The sequence below is a fragment of the Hemicordylus capensis genome, chromosome 10, assembly GCF_027244095.1.
Source record: "Hemicordylus capensis ecotype Gifberg chromosome 10, rHemCap1.1.pri, whole genome shotgun sequence".
Classification (NCBI taxonomy): Eukaryota; Metazoa; Chordata; class Lepidosauria; order Squamata; family Cordylidae; genus Hemicordylus; species Hemicordylus capensis.
This window is the reverse complement of record NC_069666.1, coordinates 5,622,563-5,643,646: the sequence shown is the minus strand read 5'-3', so window position 1 is coordinate 5,643,646 and position 21,084 is coordinate 5,622,563. Positions and strand designations below refer to the sequence as shown.

Genomic DNA, 21,084 nt, shown 5'->3' with positions numbered 1-21,084 from the left:
AGCATTGAGGTGGCGTGGGAGTTAAAATGCATGTTTAGATTCTTAAAATACATAAATACATGAGAAACAAAGTGACCTTTGCCTCCTATCTACTGCTTCCCTGACCTTTTACATCTGCCCCTGTGCGCAGTATATGGAAATGGTCTCATGGCAAGCTAACTTTGGACAACTTGAGGATACACACAGTTTCACCAGGCCTGAGAAAGTTTAGCAAAAACCAGCAGCTGTTACTGAAGAGTGAGGCAGGCCCATTGCAAGGAAATTTGGGGGCAGTCACTAGGGTTGCCAAGGGTGACTGAAGCTATTCCTGGGATTCGCCCCCCCCCCAATATCTTCTCCAATGTTGTTCATAATATCAAGCCATTAAAATCTCTAGGGTTGCTCTCAAGTCACCTAGAGATTCCTGCTGATTCCTGGAATCTCCAGACCAATTCTGGAAGGTTGTCAACCCTAGTTGGGCATGAAGAGAGGCAGAAGTCATTGATAAAGAATAGAAACCTAAATGCAATAAGTTATCCCAATATGTCTACCATAGACTAAGTTAAAATAAAATATTTATTACATTCCCATTACCCCATGTTTACCCATTTCCCTCAGAGTTAAGTCCATTGAGCATAATGAGGCCAACTTCTGAGGAAACATGGATAGGATTGCATTTTTTTTTTAAAGCAAAACGTGGAAAAGAAACATGAGGAAAATATGAGGAAACATGAGGAAATATGGAAAGGATCTGTTCTGAGGAAACATGGCTGGGATAACATTTTATTAAGAAACAAAACAAGATGCCAAGCACTGATCCTTTCCAGTCTTTGACCAGAACGCTGAAAGAAGCTGAGGAGAAAGTTTGTTTTTTGAACAACCATTAATCTGCTTCCATGTTTCATAGGCTTTGATATGTTTAAATGTTGCTTGTCTCCTTGTAGTTTTGATTATAAGAATGAAAGTTTGTGTCTGTTACCCTGAGACACAAATATATGTGGGTGGGTGTGTACATAACATAAAGAAACAACAAACAGAGCATTTTTTAATCCCAGTTTAACACCTCCTTAAAATGGCCCGATTTATAAAAAGAGGAGACTCAGGTATTTGGGGAAGCCTGCCTCTAACGTGTTTAACGTTAGAGGCAGGCTTCCCCAAATACCTGAGCCTCCTCTTTAAACACACGACGCGGGATATAGTGATTCACTGGTGAGGAAACAGGATGACACTGGCTGTATGGCATAAACCCAAAATGGCACCCCCATTTCCTCTCTTTTGCAACCAGCACAGAACTGGCTTTTGGAGGCAGAAGAGAAACGGCCCACATACACCTGGGTTTAGGAATTAAGGCCTTTGGGTAGGGTAGGCCCTACCATTACTACATAATATGAGGAGGAGGAAGATTCTGAGGCTTCATTACAGTGCAGCAACTTATCAGTTATTGAGTCTATTATTATGTTTTCATAACCAAAGGGCGGCCATTTTGAATGTTTGCCTCAGGCAAGTAAGTGTTTTGGGCAACTTATAATTCCATGATTCCAGCTCCCTTGAGCTAGAATCCATACATAGGCCACTTATGATTCCAACTCCCTTGAGAAGTCCATAATTTTGGGAAAAGTTTAAAGAGACGTGGACGACCAGCAGCAAGGTGGATGGACTCCATGACGACTGCAATGAAGGCACCACTGAGAGACCTTAAAGGCCAAGATGAAGACAGATAATCCTGGAGATAATCGATCTATGTGGTCGTTAAGAGTAGACACTGACTTGATGGCACTTAATCAATCAATCAATCAATCAATCACTGATTCCATGTATGGGCTGCCAACCCTCCAGAACTGGCCTGGAGTCTCAACAAATCACCATCCATCTCCAGGAGGTCATCCTAGAGACTTTAATGGCTTGAACGTGTGAACAATATCAGAAAAGAAAATCTTCAGAAATAGCTTCCATCAACCCTATTCTGGAAACTTTAATGTCTTGGTATTGTAAAAAGTATTGGGGCCTGTCGCAGGGGAAAATACTGGAAAATATTCTGGGTTTTCAGTCAGAGTTGGAAACCCCAAGGGTAGATAGGGTTGCCAACCTTCCAGGATGGGGCTGGAGTTTTGGCACTGATTTCCAGGTGACACTTAAAAGCAACCCTTGACATTTTAATGGCTTGGAATTAGAAACATTGGCGGGGGGGGGGGATCTCCAGGCCCAGAAGCGAATTCAGGGAAAGTCTGAGAAAACCCAAACAATTCACATAACTAGATGCAGAGGAGGACTGGGCTTCTCCGCCTGTACAAGCCGGACCTTTGCATGGTTACTTGAGAGTAAACCCCACTGAAGTCAATGGGGTTTACTCACAAATAAGTTTGCAGAGAACTGTAGCCTGAACAGCAGAGAAGGAATATTGGCAGGTGCAGTGCATTGTGTAAAAGCAAGGGTGTGTGTAGGGTTGCCACCTCTTAATTACTGGTTCTGCTCCTCTGCCCTTAGCAACTGCCCACTAGAAATCAAACAGGTGAAACTTGCAACACTTAACTCCACATGGGGAGTGGGAGACCTGCTAAGCTGCTGTATACCGGGTTGCTGTTCATGGTGCAGGAGCACAGCCATTTTTAAGCATGTGGCAACCTTAGGAGTGAGAAAAGTGGATCTGCCACTACTCACAAGGGGACCTTTCTCCCCTTTGTATCTGCTCTGGTCCCCCTGTCAATATCCATTTTCTCCCCCCGCCCTTTACCGTTCACGGCCTTTTGGGCTGCATTCAGACAAGCCAGCCCTACACGCATCAGCAGCGAAGATGCAATGCACCTAGCGGGCCTGTCGCTTCCTAGAGGCCCTCGGCTGCATAGCATCTTCTCCAACGGTTCTCCATTTGCATTTGGTTTTTGTGGGTGCTCCGGCGTCCTTCAAGCTTTGCGTTTTAAAAACACCACCACAACCACCACTTATTTATTTCGCAAGAAGCAAAAGGAACACCCGCAGTGGTGGCGGCTGCGGCTCCCCTCTTCTTTCCAGCAGCTCATGGCTCCATTCCCGATACTCCCGAGCTCCTGCTTTTCCTTCTCGCCCGCCTGCCTGCTCGGGCCTTGGGGACGCGGGGGCTGCTTTGGCGATGCCCGTTGCGAGTGGTGCCGCCGCCGGGGCGCACGCGGACGCGCGGGCTTCGCCTTTCTCCTCTCCTCCATTTGCTACCGCACTGGCCAGCCTCCGCTCCCGCTACCCTTTACCCGCGCGCCCGGGAGCGCCCCTGCGCCGTGTGTTTTGGCTGCTGGGAGCGCGCCCCTGCGCGCTCTCCCGCTGCTGCGCGCCGCCGCGCGTGCCAGAGAGACCTAGAGAAGCAACCCTGAGTCGGCTGCCTGGGCCGTCCTAGCAGCCGCCGCTTCGGCGAGCAAGAGAAGCCTGGTCGCCGCGGCCTTTGCGACGCGCTCTCTTTTCTCTTCCGCCACGGTTGCAAAAAAGGGTGGAGAGAAAAACTCTCTCTCTCAAAATTAAAATTTGCATTCAAAAAGGCAAAGCGAGGCCTGGGAAGGGGAAGCTCCGGCGGGTGCTGCCGCCTAAAGCAGCAGCAGCAGGAGGAGGAGGAGGCGGCGCTGTGCAAAGGCCGGGCTTGGCTGGCTGCTGCAAGCGGGCGAGAAGAGAAGGTGGGAGGAGTAAGAGGAGGATTCCTACGGAGGAAGCAGAAAGCGTCGGCAATTTCTCGTTCGCTGCTTTCCTTGCCTCTGTGCCCAGCCCAGGGAAAGAGCTTCGGGAGAGCGCTGCCGCCGCCGCCTGCTCTATGCGCGCCGGTTGTTTTCCTACGCCGCGTTGACCTTCAGCCACGGGATCGCTCCCCAACGCATCCACGCCGCCACCTCCGTCTCCGCCAGCCGCCGTGGCTTGGCGTCGGCTGGGGAAGAGAAAGAGCGAGCGAGCGAAAGGCGCGACTGGAGAAGAAGATCCCTGTTGGGTTTGTTCCCCGCACCCCTCTTCCAAAAGCGCCCTGGAGGATTTTGGAAAGGGCCTCGTCGGGATCTTCTGCACCAGCAGCAGCACCACCACCACCATCCTCTTCTTTCCTCCCTCCTCTCCTTCTTCCCCCCCGGGGGTCCTTTCTCGTCGCACTGGCCAAGGAGCCTCGGCTTGCAAGAAGACAGAGGTGCCCGCGGAGCCATCGGCCGCCTTTTGCTGCTGCTGGGACTTTATTTATTTATATCTAGGGCTCTCCTCTCTCCTTCTCTCTCGCTCTCCTTTGGGAAGGAGCCTGGGAAAAGGGGAGGTGGAGGAGGTGGAGTAGGGAAGCCTCTCTTTCCCTCCCTCCATTCATTTGGATTCCGCATTTTGTGACTCTCCGACTCGCCAGCAAAAGAAAGGGGTGGTGATGTTGGGAGATCCCTTTAAGGCCGCCTCCGATTCCTTGCAAAAATAATAAATTAAACAAGGGGGAGAAAAAAGGAAGATTAAGGCTGTTTCCCGCCCCCCCCCCAGCTCTGGTTTTCCGTCCCCTGAAATTTTGGAAGAGGAGAAAAAGAGACCTGTGTTGTTGCACTGAAGATTGAGCTGGGGTGTGTCTTTTTGTTTTGTTTTTGTTTTCACCCGTTTCTTCTCCAATCTGTGGATTTGCCTTTTGGGGAAACACACACACACACACACAAACACACACCCTTGGCTCTGTGTTTTTGTGTTGGTTTTTTGGGGGGTGGGGGGGGGGAGAAACAAAGAAAAGATGGAGGTCGAAGATGCGGACTGCTTGTTCCAACGTGCTACATGTTTGCTACTCCTGGATGACCGCAGCCAACGCTGAGCGCGGCTCGCCTCGACCTTTTCCCAGCCTCGCGTAGTAGTTTGACGGAGGTGGCTCAGCAGACGCGGCGGGAGGGGGGGTGGGAGGAAGACGCTGTTATTTTGCAAGCACCAAAACAGACTTGGACTCCCCCTCCCACTCTTGGCTTCCTCCGGAGGGGGCCAGAAAAACGGGGCTCCTGCAAAGGGAGGGGGGAAAAGGATCACAACACCTTTCTGCTCTAAAGGGGGGGATTCCTTTTTCTTTTTTCCCCCTTGTGAGTTGGGTTTTTTTTTAGATTTTTCCCCTCCCCATAATTGTTTTTTTCCTTAAGGAGGGGAGAAGTCGAGGACTGAATTCTTGGATATTTATATGTACTTTTTCTCCCCCCCTCCCGCCTTTGAAAAAGAGAACACAAAAAAGGCAATTTTGTTCCACATTAAGAATCGCAAAACAGAGGAATGAAGTCTGGAGCTGGAGGAGGGTCCCTGACCTTATTGTGGGGGCTTCTGATGGTCGTGACTGCGCTCTGCTTTTGGCCAGCAAATGGAAAAAGTGAGTCTTGGGGAGGGGGGGTTCCCTTCTAAATGGGGGCTTCCCAAGGCGGGGGGGGGGCGCGGGCAGAGGTACGCCTGCCATTGCGGTGGCTCTAAAGGGCTGCCTTAAAAATGTGTGTGTGCCCCTGTGGTTGGGGAAAAAAAATATCTACAAACCCCTTTCCCTATATTTTGTTGTTGTTTTTTTTTGCGGGGGGAAGTTGATTTCTAGTCAACGTAGAAGACGTTTTTCTTAACCCTTTTTTTCGGGGGGGGGGCAGGGAGAAATAAGCCCGACAATTTTTCTTTTCGTATATATTCCAGGGTGTTGTATACATAAATTATATATATTATTGTTATCTATCTATTAGTGGTTGAAATTCTCTCCCCCGCCCCGGGTTGCTTGTGCGCCTGATATGTAACCTCCCCAGCTTCCACACTGCGTAGTAAACATTTTTCCAAGCGGCCAGGCAGGAGACGGTAGGGTCGTCTCTAGCACGCTGGGAGATCCCAGCCCTTTCGAGGTGGATGGCTGGAAAGAACCTGAACCTCGGAAGGGGGGGAGTGGGGTGGAGAAACACCCCAGGATCCTCAAAGAGAGAGAAATCTCTTAATAAAGAAAGAGTTGCCCCCCAAGCAGAGAGGGAGGGGGAGGCAGGCATGGTCCCCCCAGAGGAATCTTGTGCAAACAAGAACGCAGGCTTCAGGTTTGGCAAGGCGGTGGCGAGGACGATGCCCGCAAGGGCTTAGCCTGCAGGATTTCGGCAAATCCTGAAGATCAGGAGGCGAATTTCAGAGCCGGGGCGGGAGAGACGTTGGCGGTGCTTCCCCAGCTTGGCGTTTGTTTTTCTTTTGTGTCTCAACGTGTGTAACTTGCCCTGCGTTGCGAAAACGTGGCTCATTGTGTGCGCGCCTCTGCTGGCGCGCAGCGTTTTGCAAATGGTGAAGCCTCTCTCTCTTTTCTGTCTGCCGTGTGGACAAAGGTGTGTGTGTGTGAGAGAGAGATGTCTCTCCCCCCCCCCCCTTCCTTAGCATCTGTTTTGGTGCGTTTCAGAAGGCCGATTTCGGTTCATGATTCCCCCAACCTCTGGCCGCCCGTTTGGATTGCAAAGGGAATTGAAAAGCGAGCAGCTTCTGAATATGCATATAAACACATCCTATAGCTACAACTTTGCAATTAATTCGGTAACTGACGCCGTTCATTTGATGTACTGCTCTTCTGGCTGGAGAGCCAAGATCTAGGAGGGAGACACTTCCTTCTCTTGGCCTTCACCCTCTGAACATCCAAAACTGCTCTGCTCCCTTCCGAGGACATTGGGGGTGTGTGCCCACTGAACGGCTTTCCTTAGTGCAACCATTTTAACTCTGCTTTGCCTCTCCTAGTGCCTGGGTTGAGAGAGAGAGAGAGTGTGTGTGAATGAAAATGTTTCATGATTGTTGGACAGGACCCTATAATTTGCATGTCTGAAAGCAGCGAAGAAATGGCACCCCAAAATCAAAGCTAGCCCTGCAATATTTGTTTACCACCTAAATAATGGCAGGAGGAGATAACCTTGCATATAGGAAGAAGACCTTTGTTTTAAAGTGCATGTGAATTAATTCCTTTTGGGGATGAGAAGGATTTCTGTGATTTGGAGATGCTGCTAAGGTCTGGGGGCAAGTTTAGTGTGTTCAGAGGTCATGCCTCTTTTCGATGACCACTAGATCAAAAGTCACTTTATTCCCAGAATTTTAAATGTTTGTATTTGTAGTATATTTTCAGGAGTAGAAGCCCCGTAGCTCCTTATTTTTCTGTTTGTGTTTCAACTTCAGCTAAAATCTTGCACTGGAGGAAGAAGAAAAAGAGAGGCTAATTCTCAAAATGCTCTGTAACCCACCCACCCCCGTCTGTGTTTAGATTTGGGATGGAGAGTAGGCGGTAATGTTTCCACTTAATATTTTAGAAGATTAATGTCATATTAGATTAAATGGTATGTTTTGTTTTTTTTAAAGATTGTTGATATGAAAGCTTATGTTTTTCTGTAGTTGCCTTATCATGCAATTGTTTCCTTAATGCTAGAATTTGAAACCAGGGCAAAAAATCATGTGTGAAGTTTAGGTTTCTATTAAAGAGGTTTCTTTCAGGCTGCTGAACTAAAAAAGGAATAATTTTTAAAGCAAGCAGTTCCTAAGCTGTGTTGGTTCGATATGTAAGCATGATGATACCATAACTGGAATCTGTTTAGGAAAAACTCTAGTTTTTCTAGTCGAAGGGATCCCACTGTTTTCCTCTTGTTGTTTTTGTTTTGTTAAAGAATTGTTTTCTAAGTAGACTTTTTTCTGTACAGCTTTTGTGTTATTGCCCCTCCCCACAGTAGTAAAATGAGCTTTTTATCTTAATTTGTGTGTGTGTGTGTGTGTGTGTTACATAGATTGTGTCGTAGTTTAAGAGGCACTTCCATTTTCGGTCATAAAAAGCCATGCATTCCTAAATAGGAATACACAAGCGCTGGAACTGAGATATGGGAGAAGGGGTGGGGAAGTTTAATTTAATATACTTAATTTTAAAGTTGCTAAAATGGGAGATGTTCAAGCAAAGTAGTAATTCCAAATGCAAATCGAAAAGGAAGTTGGAACCCCTAAAGGAAAGGTCATTCTTGCTGATGTAGAAGAAAAATGTTTATGCGCAGGTGTTTGTGGGGGCACTAGTGGCATCTGAGATTTCCAAAAGGATGGGCGTGTTTTGCATGAAGCTTGTTAAGCTTGAATTCCCCCTTTAGGTGGTTTGTGACCCTTCCCTTCCAATCCCTTGTGGTGTTGATAATATACAGCTAGTTGGAAATCAAAGCAGTGTCCCCCAATATCAAGTTAATTTGGATGCTGAGGAAGTCATCACAGTTGTGGACCATAGTTGAGGTACTAAAACTGTTGAATAAAACACATTTCAGTTCAGCTAGATCTCTATCTTGGGATACATAGTGCAAAATCCTTATGGCTGTAATTACTCTTGTGTATAGTATCAACATCAATATCTCTTAATGTGCTTGCTGATAAAGAAAATGGTTAGCCTGAGAGAGCATACTGGGTAATTCCCTGCGTAATTCAGATACTTGAGTGTAAAATGATTTTGCTACTAAAGGAATTCGTAATGTGCCAGTCAGGTGATCGGGTGATGGAGGGACTGGATATTTCTTTGGAAACCATCACTAAGGGATTATGTTGAGGACCTGTAATTAGGAGTACAGTCCCTTCTTGTGGCTGGGTTGCTTGCTTTACAAACTGGTTAAGTGTGCAGGTTTGGTCTGAGGATGCTACAAAATTGGTTGGTACTTAAGTGAAAGAGTGCATAAATTACTAGGGCACAGTGGTGACTTTAGAGATCTCTAGCCGAAGGCGTGTGAGGGTACCTTTTAGGAAATTGGGAATGGAAGAGAGGAGGAATTTGCTACATTGCAGAGAGAAATATGGTCAGCAATGGCTCAAAAAGATTGGGAGAGAATTCATGGGATAAACAGCTTGGCTCCCACTTGTAGTGAAAATAAAGACTAAAATTCAGCTCTAGTTTTATGAGGGCTAAGATGCAGTTTCTGTAAACAGCTTAGCATTGCAAAGCTATTTGATCTGGAAGGACCGATATGGCAACTAAATAATCTGAATTTTTGCTTCTGTGTATACTGCATAGTGAGACTGCTGTAAGAGGAGCCAGATCTTTTTATATATCCTCTTTCACATCTCTCAGGATGCAATCCTAAGTGACGTTGTTTGGATAGGTTCAGTTGCAATAAATGGGACTTGCTTCCACGTGAATGTGTTTCATATGTAGGAAAGTTGAACAGATTAATTGCAGAGGGCATAGCTTTTCTGATGTCATGAGGCCTTGGTGTTTCAGAAGTTTGACTGAAGCAGCCTTGGACATAACTTTACAAAGTTACAAGCCTATGAGAAATGGTTAGCACCCATATACTGGTGTCTGATTTTTTTGCTCCCAAAGAAAAAGATCAGTGTTTTATAGAGCTATTTTATGCAGTCATTTGAAGGCAATTACTTGTCACAGGCGACTGGGCAGGCATCTTTTTACAGTCTTGTGCTGAAATCGGTGCAAGTTCTATGAAGAAGTTGTAGATACTAGACTTAAATTATAGTTCTTTGGCTCGACTAGATTGTAGATCCCTTTAAACTATGAAACACAGGGATGAGCTTAGTGTATTCCACTAGTTCGGATCACTTTTTTCTGGACAGAATAGTTTTAAATTGGTTTTGAATTGACACTTTGAAGGAGGCCATAAGTAGGTTCTGCTTTGTCAAAGTCCTTGTTTGTATGACTTGGTCAAGACACTTTATCATGGTTGGACAGAGTAATATTTCAGTGTATTATATTAAAACAACTTTTCTCATATACAATCAAATATATAACAGCTCTTTCTGATTTAGTTTTTAGGCATTTTTTATTATTAACTGATTTTAATCGTGTTTTAATGTAAACTGCCCTGAGCCTTTTGGAAGGGTGGTATAAAAGTTTTAATAATAATAATAATATAAGGTAGTAGGGTTGCAGTCAACCTGGTGAATATGTGGGTGTATGTATGTTTGAAATTGGTGGAGTTAGAAATCCAGATCAAAATGTTCAAGATCTAGCAGTGGAGTTAATTTTTCGAGCAAAACAGTCTTACTCCCTTTCCCCCTATTTTTCTGAAAGCTGGAACATTGCAAATCTTGTAGTCTGTTTTTTTCCCAGTTGCTCAATTCACAAATGTTTCATGAACTGGAAGGAAAACCTTTTTACTTGTTTAGCAAATCATGCATGAATATTGATAAATTCTAAGAAGTGTAGCAAAATTCCTGTGAAGTAAATGCCATCCAAAGCACTTACAGTAGGTTAGGTAAGCAGAGAATGGAAATAGTGGTTTGCATTTACTTCCTCCATCTGTTCAGCTTAAAAAATAGGTTTCATCATCAAGATCATAGATATTCAAAGCTTTTATGCCCTTCCCTATTCCACCATATGAAGACACTTCCTTAAAAGAACAGTAGTATTGCAGCTTGCTTAAAAATATTCTTGTGGTTTTGGTTTTTGAGGTAATCATTCTTAGAAAAAGATCTGTACTAAAGCTTAATTTGGAAGCATTTTGTCATCTTACCCAGCAGCAGAGTTGTAGTCAGCATTGGGAAGTCAATCCCATTGAGTTCAGTGGGACTTGAAACAGATTTCACATATCTCTTAAAGAGCTTGAAAATGCACGTGTGATGTTTGCCTACTCCCTGCTAAACATATTTGGGATTTCTGCCTATGTAGAGGCGTGTTTGGTTTTTTTTATGGGGTGGGGGGGGGAACCCAAACACACAAACTCTGACTTAAGGTGCCCAGCATCTGGAAAATCTACTTTGTAGAGAAATGGATCATAGCAAACTCTCCTATGAGCACTTTGAGTGAATGGCTTCAGTGTTGGGCAAAAAAGTTGAGTTGGTGAGATTTTTCTGATAGCTGAAAAGTAAGGGAACTCTATGTTATAGCTGGTTTCTAAGATAAATTGGGACAGTTACTTTTGAGAGACCTCATGTGTTGAAGGTACCCTTGTAATCTATGTCCTGTGTGTGTGTGTGCGCGTGTTTGCTGTTTGTTTTTATAGGTAAAATGATTTTTATGAACTCTTGAACACCAGTTATGTATTTTTTTAGCTGATGCTTTTTTGCGGGGTGTGTGTATGTGTGTACGTACGTGTATTAGGAAGTAAAATCTCACCCACGTAGCTGTGTGTAGGACTGCAGCTTTAATTGCATATTAAAGCAATAGTAGTTACAGGTGCCTCACTGTAAATCTTAGTAGTTTTAGCTGGTTTCTTTACAAGGTCTGAGAATTGCGATAACATCTGAAGTGAACCGAATTTACTCTTTCAGTATTATTGATGTGGGAAATGTTCTCTGTTTACATAATGTGTGGAGACCGACTTTGCTAGTATGAGGTGAGTGAGGATAGTTTTAAACCCGGAATAGAACTTGGAGTAAATAAGACAGGATGGAGAAGATTAAAAGTCTTGGGAAATTTGCTGGTCAATGACCGAATAAACTTATAACTATCTTTGGAAAAGCCTGTGTGTGTGTTTCCCTTAGCACTAACATTACTTTTCCCATGGGTTGTGCATACAGTCTTGTTGACTGTCCTATATGGTAGGCCAGCATTTCTGTATTGCAGAATGTGCACACTTGCTGAGCAAATGAGAGATGGTACTTGCCCAATGGCAGCTGCCGAGTGGACATTTAAACCCCAGGGACTTGCTGATTTGGAGTTCAGTCTCTGCTGCTAGTCTTCTACATGTTGGTTTGGAACAGTTGGCTTTATTCTCTTTGGCAAGTGGCGTTGCTTATGGAGCTTTGGTTTCCTTGTACTCAAGCAATCTCTGGGTTGTAAAATTCAGCTTCGTGAGAACTAAATGCATCTGTGATTAAATGGTGATGTATAATAAGAGATGTGGTTCCTTTTTTAAAAAAAAAATTAAAATGGTAGGCTTGCATTTTATAGTGGGTGTAAATCCAAGTATTCTGACTTAACTAGTTGGGAAAATGCTGTGTACTGAATTGCAAAGAGGTGAGAATGAGACGGAGTGTTCAGATTACTCACTTTTTTATTTTTAAGAGACTAGGAGTGAAGTGTCAGGTGCCATGACGGCACAGAGCACAGCGTGTCGGCCCATCTTGCATCCCACCAAGGCAGATGTAGCCTGCTTGCCATGTATGGTGATCTGAGAAGCTCAGTAAGCCACTTGAGACTGCAAAGGGATGTGTGTGTGTGGTGTGCACCTGATGGCCAGGTTGTAGTTGGTTAGGTGAGTCAAACGCAGCAGCCCAACGGCATATTGGATGGGAACTTAAATCCACATAGAAAAGTTATTTTGAGAGATTTGCAGCAGGTCAGTGCTAAGACCTTGCTTCAACCTCTAAATCAAGATCATCACATCTTTAACATGTGGTGACACGGAATCTTAAAAAACACACTTTCTTTTTTAAAAGAATAACACAGTGCATCCTGACGGTGTTTAACTGTTGCCCAGGCATTTACAAACGTACTACAAAGACTCCCTATTGCTCAGGTGATGCCTGTTAGTTAACCATCCTTCCTAATCTACCTATTCCAATAATTCCATTCTTGAACACGAACCTGGGGTGCTTTTTGAAGTGTGTGCACTTCAGCAAACATTTGGGCAAAGGAGCAATATTTTAATTTTCTCGAGTGTGTTCAGTAATCTCTTTAAGGTCTTCCTTGTAAGTGCTTGGTTTTGAAACAGTGTGTGTGTGGAAATGGCCTTTAAACGTGTTCATCTTTGTAAAAGCTAGGCAAAAAAAAAAAAAAAATCACCTCAAGTGGTTTGAATGTTAGCAGGGTACTTTTATCTTTCTGTTGAAAGTGTAAGCAGAAGAAAACTGCTACTGGAAACATTTACCGTCTCAGACTGCCAAAGGAGTAGCTGTGTTGGTTTGTTGTGGCCAAAATCATGCCGTGCCTGGTGGCATCTTAAAGGCTAACGCATTTATTCTAGCACACGTTTTTGTGGAGTGCAGTTCACTTCATCGGATAGACGAAGAGTTAGCCTAAGTAGACGTGTGTGTGTGTCTCCATCTCCATCTCCAAAATCTTAGAGTGGAATCTTCAAGAAATACCTATCTGATAGTTCATCTTTATGCCCATGTGCCATGTCTTAAGGAGTGTTTCCCCCCCCCCTTTCTTTCTCGGTGGTGCAAGAGTTAACCTTAGTAATAGTAGTGGTAAGTCACGTGTCTCTGGATGAGTGTAGCTGAATCTAGTGACTTCATCTCCTATGCGATGCCAACAAATTGCATTTAAAAAAAGAAGAAAGTTTCATGAAGCGGTCAGGGAGAATGTTATGTGGAAACCTATTATTGATGCCACCACACACGGTAAGCGATAGCTCTGTTTACTCAGAAGTGTGAACTGAGATTGTGGGCAAGGGCTTTCTCGACATCTGCTGCTCGGTGTGTTTGAAAGTTGGCTTTTAAAAACAAAACAGCTTTCTTCTCGCCCTCATCCCCCCCTCCCCCCCCAACATTTTTGGAAGAGGAGAAAAAGAGGACAATGTTTCTGTCGCAGAATGCATTGGTGTTGGTGTGGGACGCAAAGAGCCATGCTGCTTGTTCAGAGTGCTGCTTGGCTTTGGCAAACAGAGCATTGACCTTGCTGACTCCTTCCTATCTTCACTGTTTGAACAATCCTGCTATTAAAACAAAATACAAAGTGGTGACAATCTCGTTTTTCTAAGCGCCCTAGATATAAGGAATTGCCTTTATGGCAGTGGAGGCTTGTGCAGCTCAGTAACCTCTGCTCTAATTGTCTGAGATGCTGGAGAGAGCTGTTTGCAAAAGGCTTCTTCCCAGCTTCACTACCTGAGCTTCTTGAATGGAGAGGAGAGCTGGTCTTGTGGTAGCAAGCATGAATTGTCCCCATAGCTAAGTAGGGCCTGCCCTGGTTGCATATGAATGGGAGACTTGATGTGTGAGCACTGCAAGATATTCCCCGCAGGGGATGAAGCCACTCTGGGAAGAGCAGAAGGTTTCAAGTTCCCTCCCTGCCTTCTCCAAGATAGGGCGGAGAGAGATTCCTGCCTGTAGCCTTGGAGAAGCTGCTGCCAGTCTGTGAAGACAACACTGAGCTAGATAGACCAATGGTCTGACTCAGTATATGGTGGTTTCCTATGTTCCTATGTTTTCCTAATGGGAGATGCTGTGGATTGAACTGGGGACCTTGTGCATATAAGCAGGACTGCTGTCCCAAAGCTGTGGCCCTCTTGTCGCAAGGCCTGTATAGTAAGTGGATACTAATGACTTCCAAGTCAAGGGTACCTCGCAAGCTGCCTTGTACCAAGTCAACCCTCAGTCCTCTAGGTCAGTATTGTCTGCATGGAGTGGTGTCAGCTCTCCAAGGTTCCAGGCCCTGGGAGTCTTTTCCACCCCTACCTGGAGCTGCCGCGAGGGATTGAACCTGGGGCCTCTTGCATGCACAGCAGATGCTCTGTCACTGGAGGAGAGCTGGTCTTGTGATAGCAAGCATGAGTTGCCCCCTTTGGGACAAGTGGGGGTCTGTCTTGGCTTGCATCTGGGTGGGTGACTACACACGAGCGCTGTCCCCACGTGAGCACTGTTTCTTAGGGGACAGGGCCATAGCTCAGTGGAAGAGCATTTGCATGCATGTATGGAGAAGGTCCCAGGTTCATTCTCTGACATCTCCAGGTAGGGCTGGGAGAGGCTCTTGCCTGAAACCTTGGAGGGCTCCTGCCAGTCAGTGTAGATCAGACTTGCTCAACTTTGGCCCCTCGGCTGTTCTTGGACTACAGCTCCCATCATCCCCAGCTACAGTGGCCAATAGCCCAGGATTATGGGAGTTGTAGGCCAACATCTGCAGGAGGGCCAGAGCTGAGTAGGCCTGGTGTAGGTAATGCTGAGCTGGGTGGACCAGTAGTCTGACTTGGTAGAAGGCAACTTCCTGTGTTGATTGAGCCAACAGCCCATCCCCATAGGGGGTAGTGAATGGGCTCTGGAGATGGGCCATGAGGAGAAGTTGCACAGTTCTTGTCAATGATTCTCTTAGAAGTGAGCTGTGTGGTTGCATTCTCCCTCCTGGTAGTGCATTCTCCTTGCTTACCTTCGCATTGGTTAAGGGTTAATGTAGTATAGTGCTGTATCTTTTAACTATCTCTTGGAAAGGGGGAGACATTGACTGCCACAGGGAGGGAGTGTGCCATTCCATAGCCCAGTCTTGAATCTGTGCTTAAGAGATCGAACTCATTGGGTCTGGGGTTGGTCTAGTGCAGTGTTTCTCAACCACCGGTCTGGGGACCGGTGCTGGTCCTCATGGTGTTTGGTACCAGTCCGTCAGGCATCACTAATAAAAAAATCATCCCCCCAAAAAACAATTTTGGGCTGGTGGGGGCTCTCTGGAGCTCATTTCTAGGCAGCCCTTGCTGCTGGATAATGTTCATTTCGCTTCCTCAAAATAAACATTATCCAGCAGTGAGGGCTACCTGGAAATGAGCTCCAGAGAGCTGCCTGAAATTGTTTTGGGGTGGTGCCTGGGGTTGGGGGTGGGAGACCCCTTTACTAATTTCTGGTTTGGGAAACTGTGCACGAATAATGTACTGGTCCATGGCTCCAAAAACGTTGAGAAACACTGGTCTAGTTTGTCTCCGAAAACTATTGGCCCTTGAAGTGTGTGTGCATTAAAAGTCCAGCAGTTGCCTTAGTTCCTCAGGGCTGATTATCAAAATTTGATCAGGGAACATGCTGTCAGAATTCAATGTACTGTACCTTCCATTTAACTTGAAAGGCAGACTTTGCACAAATTAAATAATGTGTGATGTACTGGGTGTAAATGATGGCTCTGAAATTGGGAGGTTTACAGAGAGAATGTTCCTTGGTTGAGCTCTGGAGTAAGGTTTTGGTTTTAGTTTCCTTAAGCTCAGAAATACAACTGATCAACTCACATGTATAATGCCTAGGTTTGCAGTTCAGAAGTACTGAGATTAGCAAATAAAGGATGTTCTCAGACTGATAAAATAGCACAGCACCTTCAAGGAAACAAAGTTTTCAAAAAGTGGTGGTGTAGTCATACTCTTGGCATGTGATGGATGGTAGTAATTGTGGCCAAGCTGTGACGGACAAACTCCACGGTTAGTATATGCATTTAAGTGCATTATCTTGTATGGAAGATGGTGATGAACTAGAGGTTTTTGGGGTGGGTGGGTGGTGGTGTGGTTGCGGTATAGCTATACTTGATGTTCCAGGACAATAAATTCCTATTTATGTTTAGTGGGGTGGGGCAGGAGGAAATGAAATTCGTATGCAGCTGCTTTTTAAGAACTTGTATGAAAGGTTTAGCCACGGATCCAGTACAGGGCTGAACAGACATTTTCTTATTACCACGTTGCTTTGCTCCCTGGTGGTCAGGCAAATGGGGGTTTCTGCCCAGGCCTGACCGTAACCTGTACATGGCTTTTGGGAAGGTTCTGGTAGCAGTTACCGATACAGCACTAAAACCTCCCCCATATCTCCCAGCTTGGGCTGCTTGAGTGTACCAAAGTAATACCTACATTTATACTTAACCTCTCCCTTCCGTTTCCTGCTCAACATGTAGCAGCTCCTTCAGGCTCTAAATACTAGGGCCATGAGTTGGACACTCCAATCCAGATGAATTTGCAGCACCCTTATGGGGATAGCACTAGGAGGAACCAAACTTCCTTGATGCGTCCCCATGTAGGCTTTAGTTGCAAATAGAAAAGCGTGCCCCTCTCTCCTCCGGTTCCTAAAATCTGTGTAGAGGTGGTTGTGCTGGGAGCAGTTCCCTCCACATAGCACTGGGGTTGTGCTGCAAGTTCAGCAGATTGGAGCATCTGATGCATAGCCCTAGTATTTATAGGCTGTGAGAGCAGCAACATATTGAGTAGGAAAAGGAAGGGAGGGGTTTGTGTGACTTCTGTAGACTCAGGCAGCCCAAATGAGGAGATGGCAGGGAAGTTTTAGTGCCGTATCTGAAAGTGCTACCCAAACTTTCCCAAGCTCTAAAATTTGACCTGGGCTCCTGTCAGAGACACTAGCGCAGAACTTGCTTAACGTGTGTGACTAGTTGTGCGGTACTCTTAGATCCTGGCTTGTAATGTTTCTAGTGTCGTGAATTATAGCAAAAGGTGCAGGGATTTAAATGAATAATTACTTGAGCTTTCTGGCAGAGTAGTAACTAAAGGCCAATTCATGCTCAGTCCTGCTGTACATGATGCCATGGAGTTTAGGATAATTCTTGAGCTTCTTTATCACCTTCACCAGGTGTAGAATCATTAGTGGACAGGGAAGGTGGCTGTACCTATAAGCTGCCTATAAAATCACCCTCTTTTTGTGGTGCATGGACCACAGAAGCAGACTCCACTTGCCTTTTTAGCATTTTATGTGCAAACTGAAGGATCTCTTCACGCATGGCTTTTTAGGGATACACCTAAAACATGTCAAGTACGGAGAGTGAGGTATTCATAAATGCGTAACCGATCTGAGTGGTGGTGCATGCATTTAGGAGGCAAATTTGGGTCGGTTGCTGTGAAATGGTCCCAAAATGTAGAAATTAGGAGAGCTCAATTACACCATTGCAGTATCTAGACTTGTGGTACGGTTGTGTTAGATGTGTAGAATCTGGTCTTGAGTAGTCTCTTGTTCTAACCTTTCTCTTTTCCTAGTGGCGCTAAATAAACATGCTCTGTTCCCAGAATGTGGGATTTTAGTTCCAAGTGCCTGGCGGCGATCAAACTGTAATGCTCTACTTGTTTTCCATACTGTGAGGAGAAAGTGTTGCAGTTTGCAAGAGGTAGCAGGTGGGAGGAAAATCGGGGATGGGTCACCATCTAACTGTGAAGGTAGTGACATCAGCTTAGCTATAGTGCAGGCAATGGCTCCATTGGGGGATATTGTGTGTGTGTGTGTGTGTGTGTGTGTGTGTGTGTGGTGGGATAAGAGCTGTGTCACCTGAATAGATGGTGTGCTTGGATGTTTCACTGAACCTATTTCTGGGCCAAGCCTTAATGATCAAGGCAGCAGATGCAGTTGCTGCTGAAACGCAACTTTGCTAGCCCCCATGTCTGGAAGAACTTGACTCTATTATGAGCAGTGATCGCAAATGTTTAGGAGTTTGGGTAATCTGTGGTGCTTCCTCGCCCCAATATTGTTTGGAGATGATAAAAGTTAAGTCTTTGGCTGTTTGTTAGCTTATTGACCATGTCCTAAAGCATTTTGTGAACTGCTCAGAAAGTTGGTGCGTTCGCTTCTGTTGTGTTCAATAAATTGGTTATTGGATCCCTGCCTTCCTTACATCTGGCACAGGAAAAAGGAGGATAGCATCCAGAATGGCAGCGAAAGAAGAGGCGGACTCCAAAAAGGTGCAGAACTTAATATATAACACAATCGATCTCTTGGAGCCCAATGCACTGCTGCCCTCTGAGGCACAAAGAGAAGTTCTTGTAATGGCATGGGTTGCTACAAATGGGGACTCTCTTGACAGGCCTGCTGCTCCTGAGTTAGCCTGCCAGAATGATTCCAGTTCATAAGGCGTCAGTCCTTATGAGCCATGGTCAGAAGAGAAATGAGTTCGCACACATTGACCCACACAGTAGCAACCATTTCAACAGGCCTGTCTGTGGCCGCTTAGAATCCTGGTTCCTTGGGCTCTGTTTTGCAGTGCTGCAAGAGTTAGTTTTGTAACCTGGATTGGGCAAGGGGAAGGTGGAAGACGTTACTACGGGGGCGTGGGTAAGCTTTAAGCACCCCTGGTATTAAAAGCTGTTCTTGTATTGGTTTGAATGGAGCTGGTTCTTTGTGACGCTTAGAAATCCTTGCAGAGCTGATGGCCAAGGCTGGTAACAGGTTAGGGTTGCACCCTAATGTTGTTACCCTTTTATTGTTCCTTGTTAGAATTTCAGTTGTGGTAGTTTGCACTGGATGCTCGGTGGTCTTGCATCTGGTCTCTGGTCAGATGCATGCAAACAAACAAGATCGTAAGAACTTGAAACTTGCTCCATCAAAACACAGTTTACTAATAAGCAGACACTTACAGATCCTCTTGCCATCCCGCTAGTGGCTAGTGCCTCCAGCCCTCTGCCGAGTAGGACACACAGATCTCTCCAGAGGTCTCATTTCCACTGCCATTTTGGGGAGGCAGCTATGACTGGATAAGTGGGAGTGGGTACATGGACAGTCTCTGGAGGAGTCCCGGTGTGATAGTGGGGAGTATCCACTCAATCCTTCTCAAGAGAACAGTGTCAGAATGAGAACCCCACCCTTACTCTCAGTTTGCGTCCCCTTTCCCAGTTGAAGGGCAACATTGGGGCTCCTCTTGTCTTGTGGTGATGACATAGAATGGAGTTATGGTCTGCTTTCTCTTTATAGTATGGGCCTCCAGCTGCCTCTGAATTACAAATCCCATAATCCCCAGTCAGTGGCCATTAGTCAGGGGTGACGGGAGTTGTAGGCTAACATTGCAGGAGGGCTGCAGTTTGAGACCTCTTGCTTTTTGGGGTGGCTGTAAGAATTGCTGGGATGATGGCAGCTTTGAAAACATCATGCAAATATTTCTTCCCAAACTGCATTTGCTTTCTCGTTCTCGCTTTGAAGCTAGTTCTGCTGTAGTATGTCAGACCTTGCATATTGCGCTGCTCATGATACTTTGGGGCCTGAAAGGTTCTGCGCATACCTTGGATAATGAGGCCCTTTTTCTTTCCTACAGAGCAGCAATTATGTATAAGGTGCCACATATTTGCTGAGGTCTCCTCTGTTTGCACCCTTTCCATCCCTGCTCCTCTTAGTAACAACGGGATTCCAATAACAAATGGAATATTTTAATACACGCTTTATTTTTTTCTTGGTATATAACCATGGAAAGCCTATGGTGTACTCTGGCTGATGGGCGTTCTTGGTTTGCCGACTCCTGGAAAATGTCCAAATAACTCCTCGAGGATGGAGTATACATAGTGTGCATATGCTTTGAAAAGTCGTCACAAATGTCCGATCTTAGAGAAGCCTCTCTGTAGCAGAAGGGTTAATGAGGACTCCACCCTTCAGCTTGCTTTGGTTTGTAGCGGGAGGGGGGTGTTGCAAAATGCTTTGAATTGCTGAAATTCCTGATCCTACTAGTTAATAGAAGGAAGGAGCTGGCTTTATCCATGGGTGGCTTCCTCTTGCATCCATCAGACTTGCCTCCCCTTCCTGATGTGTTGCTTCCAAGATTTATGTGGGGGTGTCTAATGCCGATTGTTTCTTTTCTTTCATATTGAAAGGCGGCTTTCAGAAGAGGGCTTCCTGTCGCTGTTGTGGTGGCCGGAGGCTGCAAAGGGATCAGAACTTAGAAGTTCAGTCACTTGTTTGGATGTTTTTCAGGGGGAATGCTTAGTGGAGAGAGTGAGTGAGTGTCTCATTTCGCTCTGCATATAGCACAGAATGAGGCTGTAGACAATATGGTGGTAACCTTTTGGACTATACTACTTCAGACTTCAGATAGGGAGATCCTGTTGTTAGATTCTGTTCACAGGCAGGGAACAGCTAGTAATACGTTGGGGGCGGTGGGTGGGTGGGGGGAAGGACTGTGCAGAGCCTTGCTCCATGATATGTAATGCTTACTCTTGCATGGAGCTTTGCTAAAAGGAGGGGAGGGGAAATCTCTCAACACTTGTTAAAAAACATTGTCACATATAAATAGAAAAATCAACTTGATTAAGTTAAAATATAAAGAGGCAAATAATGTTTAAAGATAACCATATGTGTCCTGTTACCATGGTGGGTGGGAGTACCTTTCACAGGAAACCGCCCCCCCCCTTCTGCTGCATTTGATGAAAAAAAAAAAACACAACCTCTGCCTGTTGAGGTCTATTAAGCTTTAAAATGGCATGTGTAGCTTTTGTGCCATTGTTTCATCCTGCGTCAACAAGCCTGTTGATGATTATTAGAACAACAAAACTTTTAAAGCTAATGCTTTTAAAATACCTGACTATTGTTTGACCATATTTGACTGGTCCATTGACCAAACCTTTATTTGACCAGTCAAATGCCCAACCCTAACCCCTGTTAATATTTTATTAACTTGGTCAGTTGAAGCTCCTGCTTGGTGAAGGTTTTGAGGTTAATAGAAACTAGAGTCCAATTTGTTCTAACCAAACATTACCATAGAAGGCCAAGGAGAGTCCGCTTGTCTTCTTGGGCAACTGCGTCTTTTGTATTAAAAAGGAATAGCACTTCATGGGGGTTATTCTGTTGCTCGAATGAGAAGTTGAATTGCCGTTTCCCTCCCTCCCACACCCCCAAGTC

The 21,084-nt window shown here is 45.3% G+C and overlaps 1 protein-coding gene across 4 annotated transcripts in view; it reads left to right on the top strand.

Moving 5' to 3' along the window:
• The first annotated feature begins 3,550 nt into the window (after positions 1-3,550).
• IGF1R (insulin like growth factor 1 receptor) overlaps positions 3,551-21,084 on the top strand; it is a 181,934-nt gene continuing 164,400 nt past the window's right edge. For 2 of the 4 annotated variants that reach the window (XM_053271858.1, XM_053271856.1), the window contains exon 1: positions 4,650-5,287. In XM_053271858.1, the coding sequence (XP_053127833.1) occupies positions 5,194-5,287 (94 nt within the window). In that variant the 5' untranslated portion in view covers positions 4,650-5,193. Of the gene's footprint in view, positions 4,515-4,648; positions 5,288-21,084 lie in introns of those variants that run through there. The other 2 variants (XM_053271857.1, XM_053271859.1) reach the window with 2 other exon arrangements.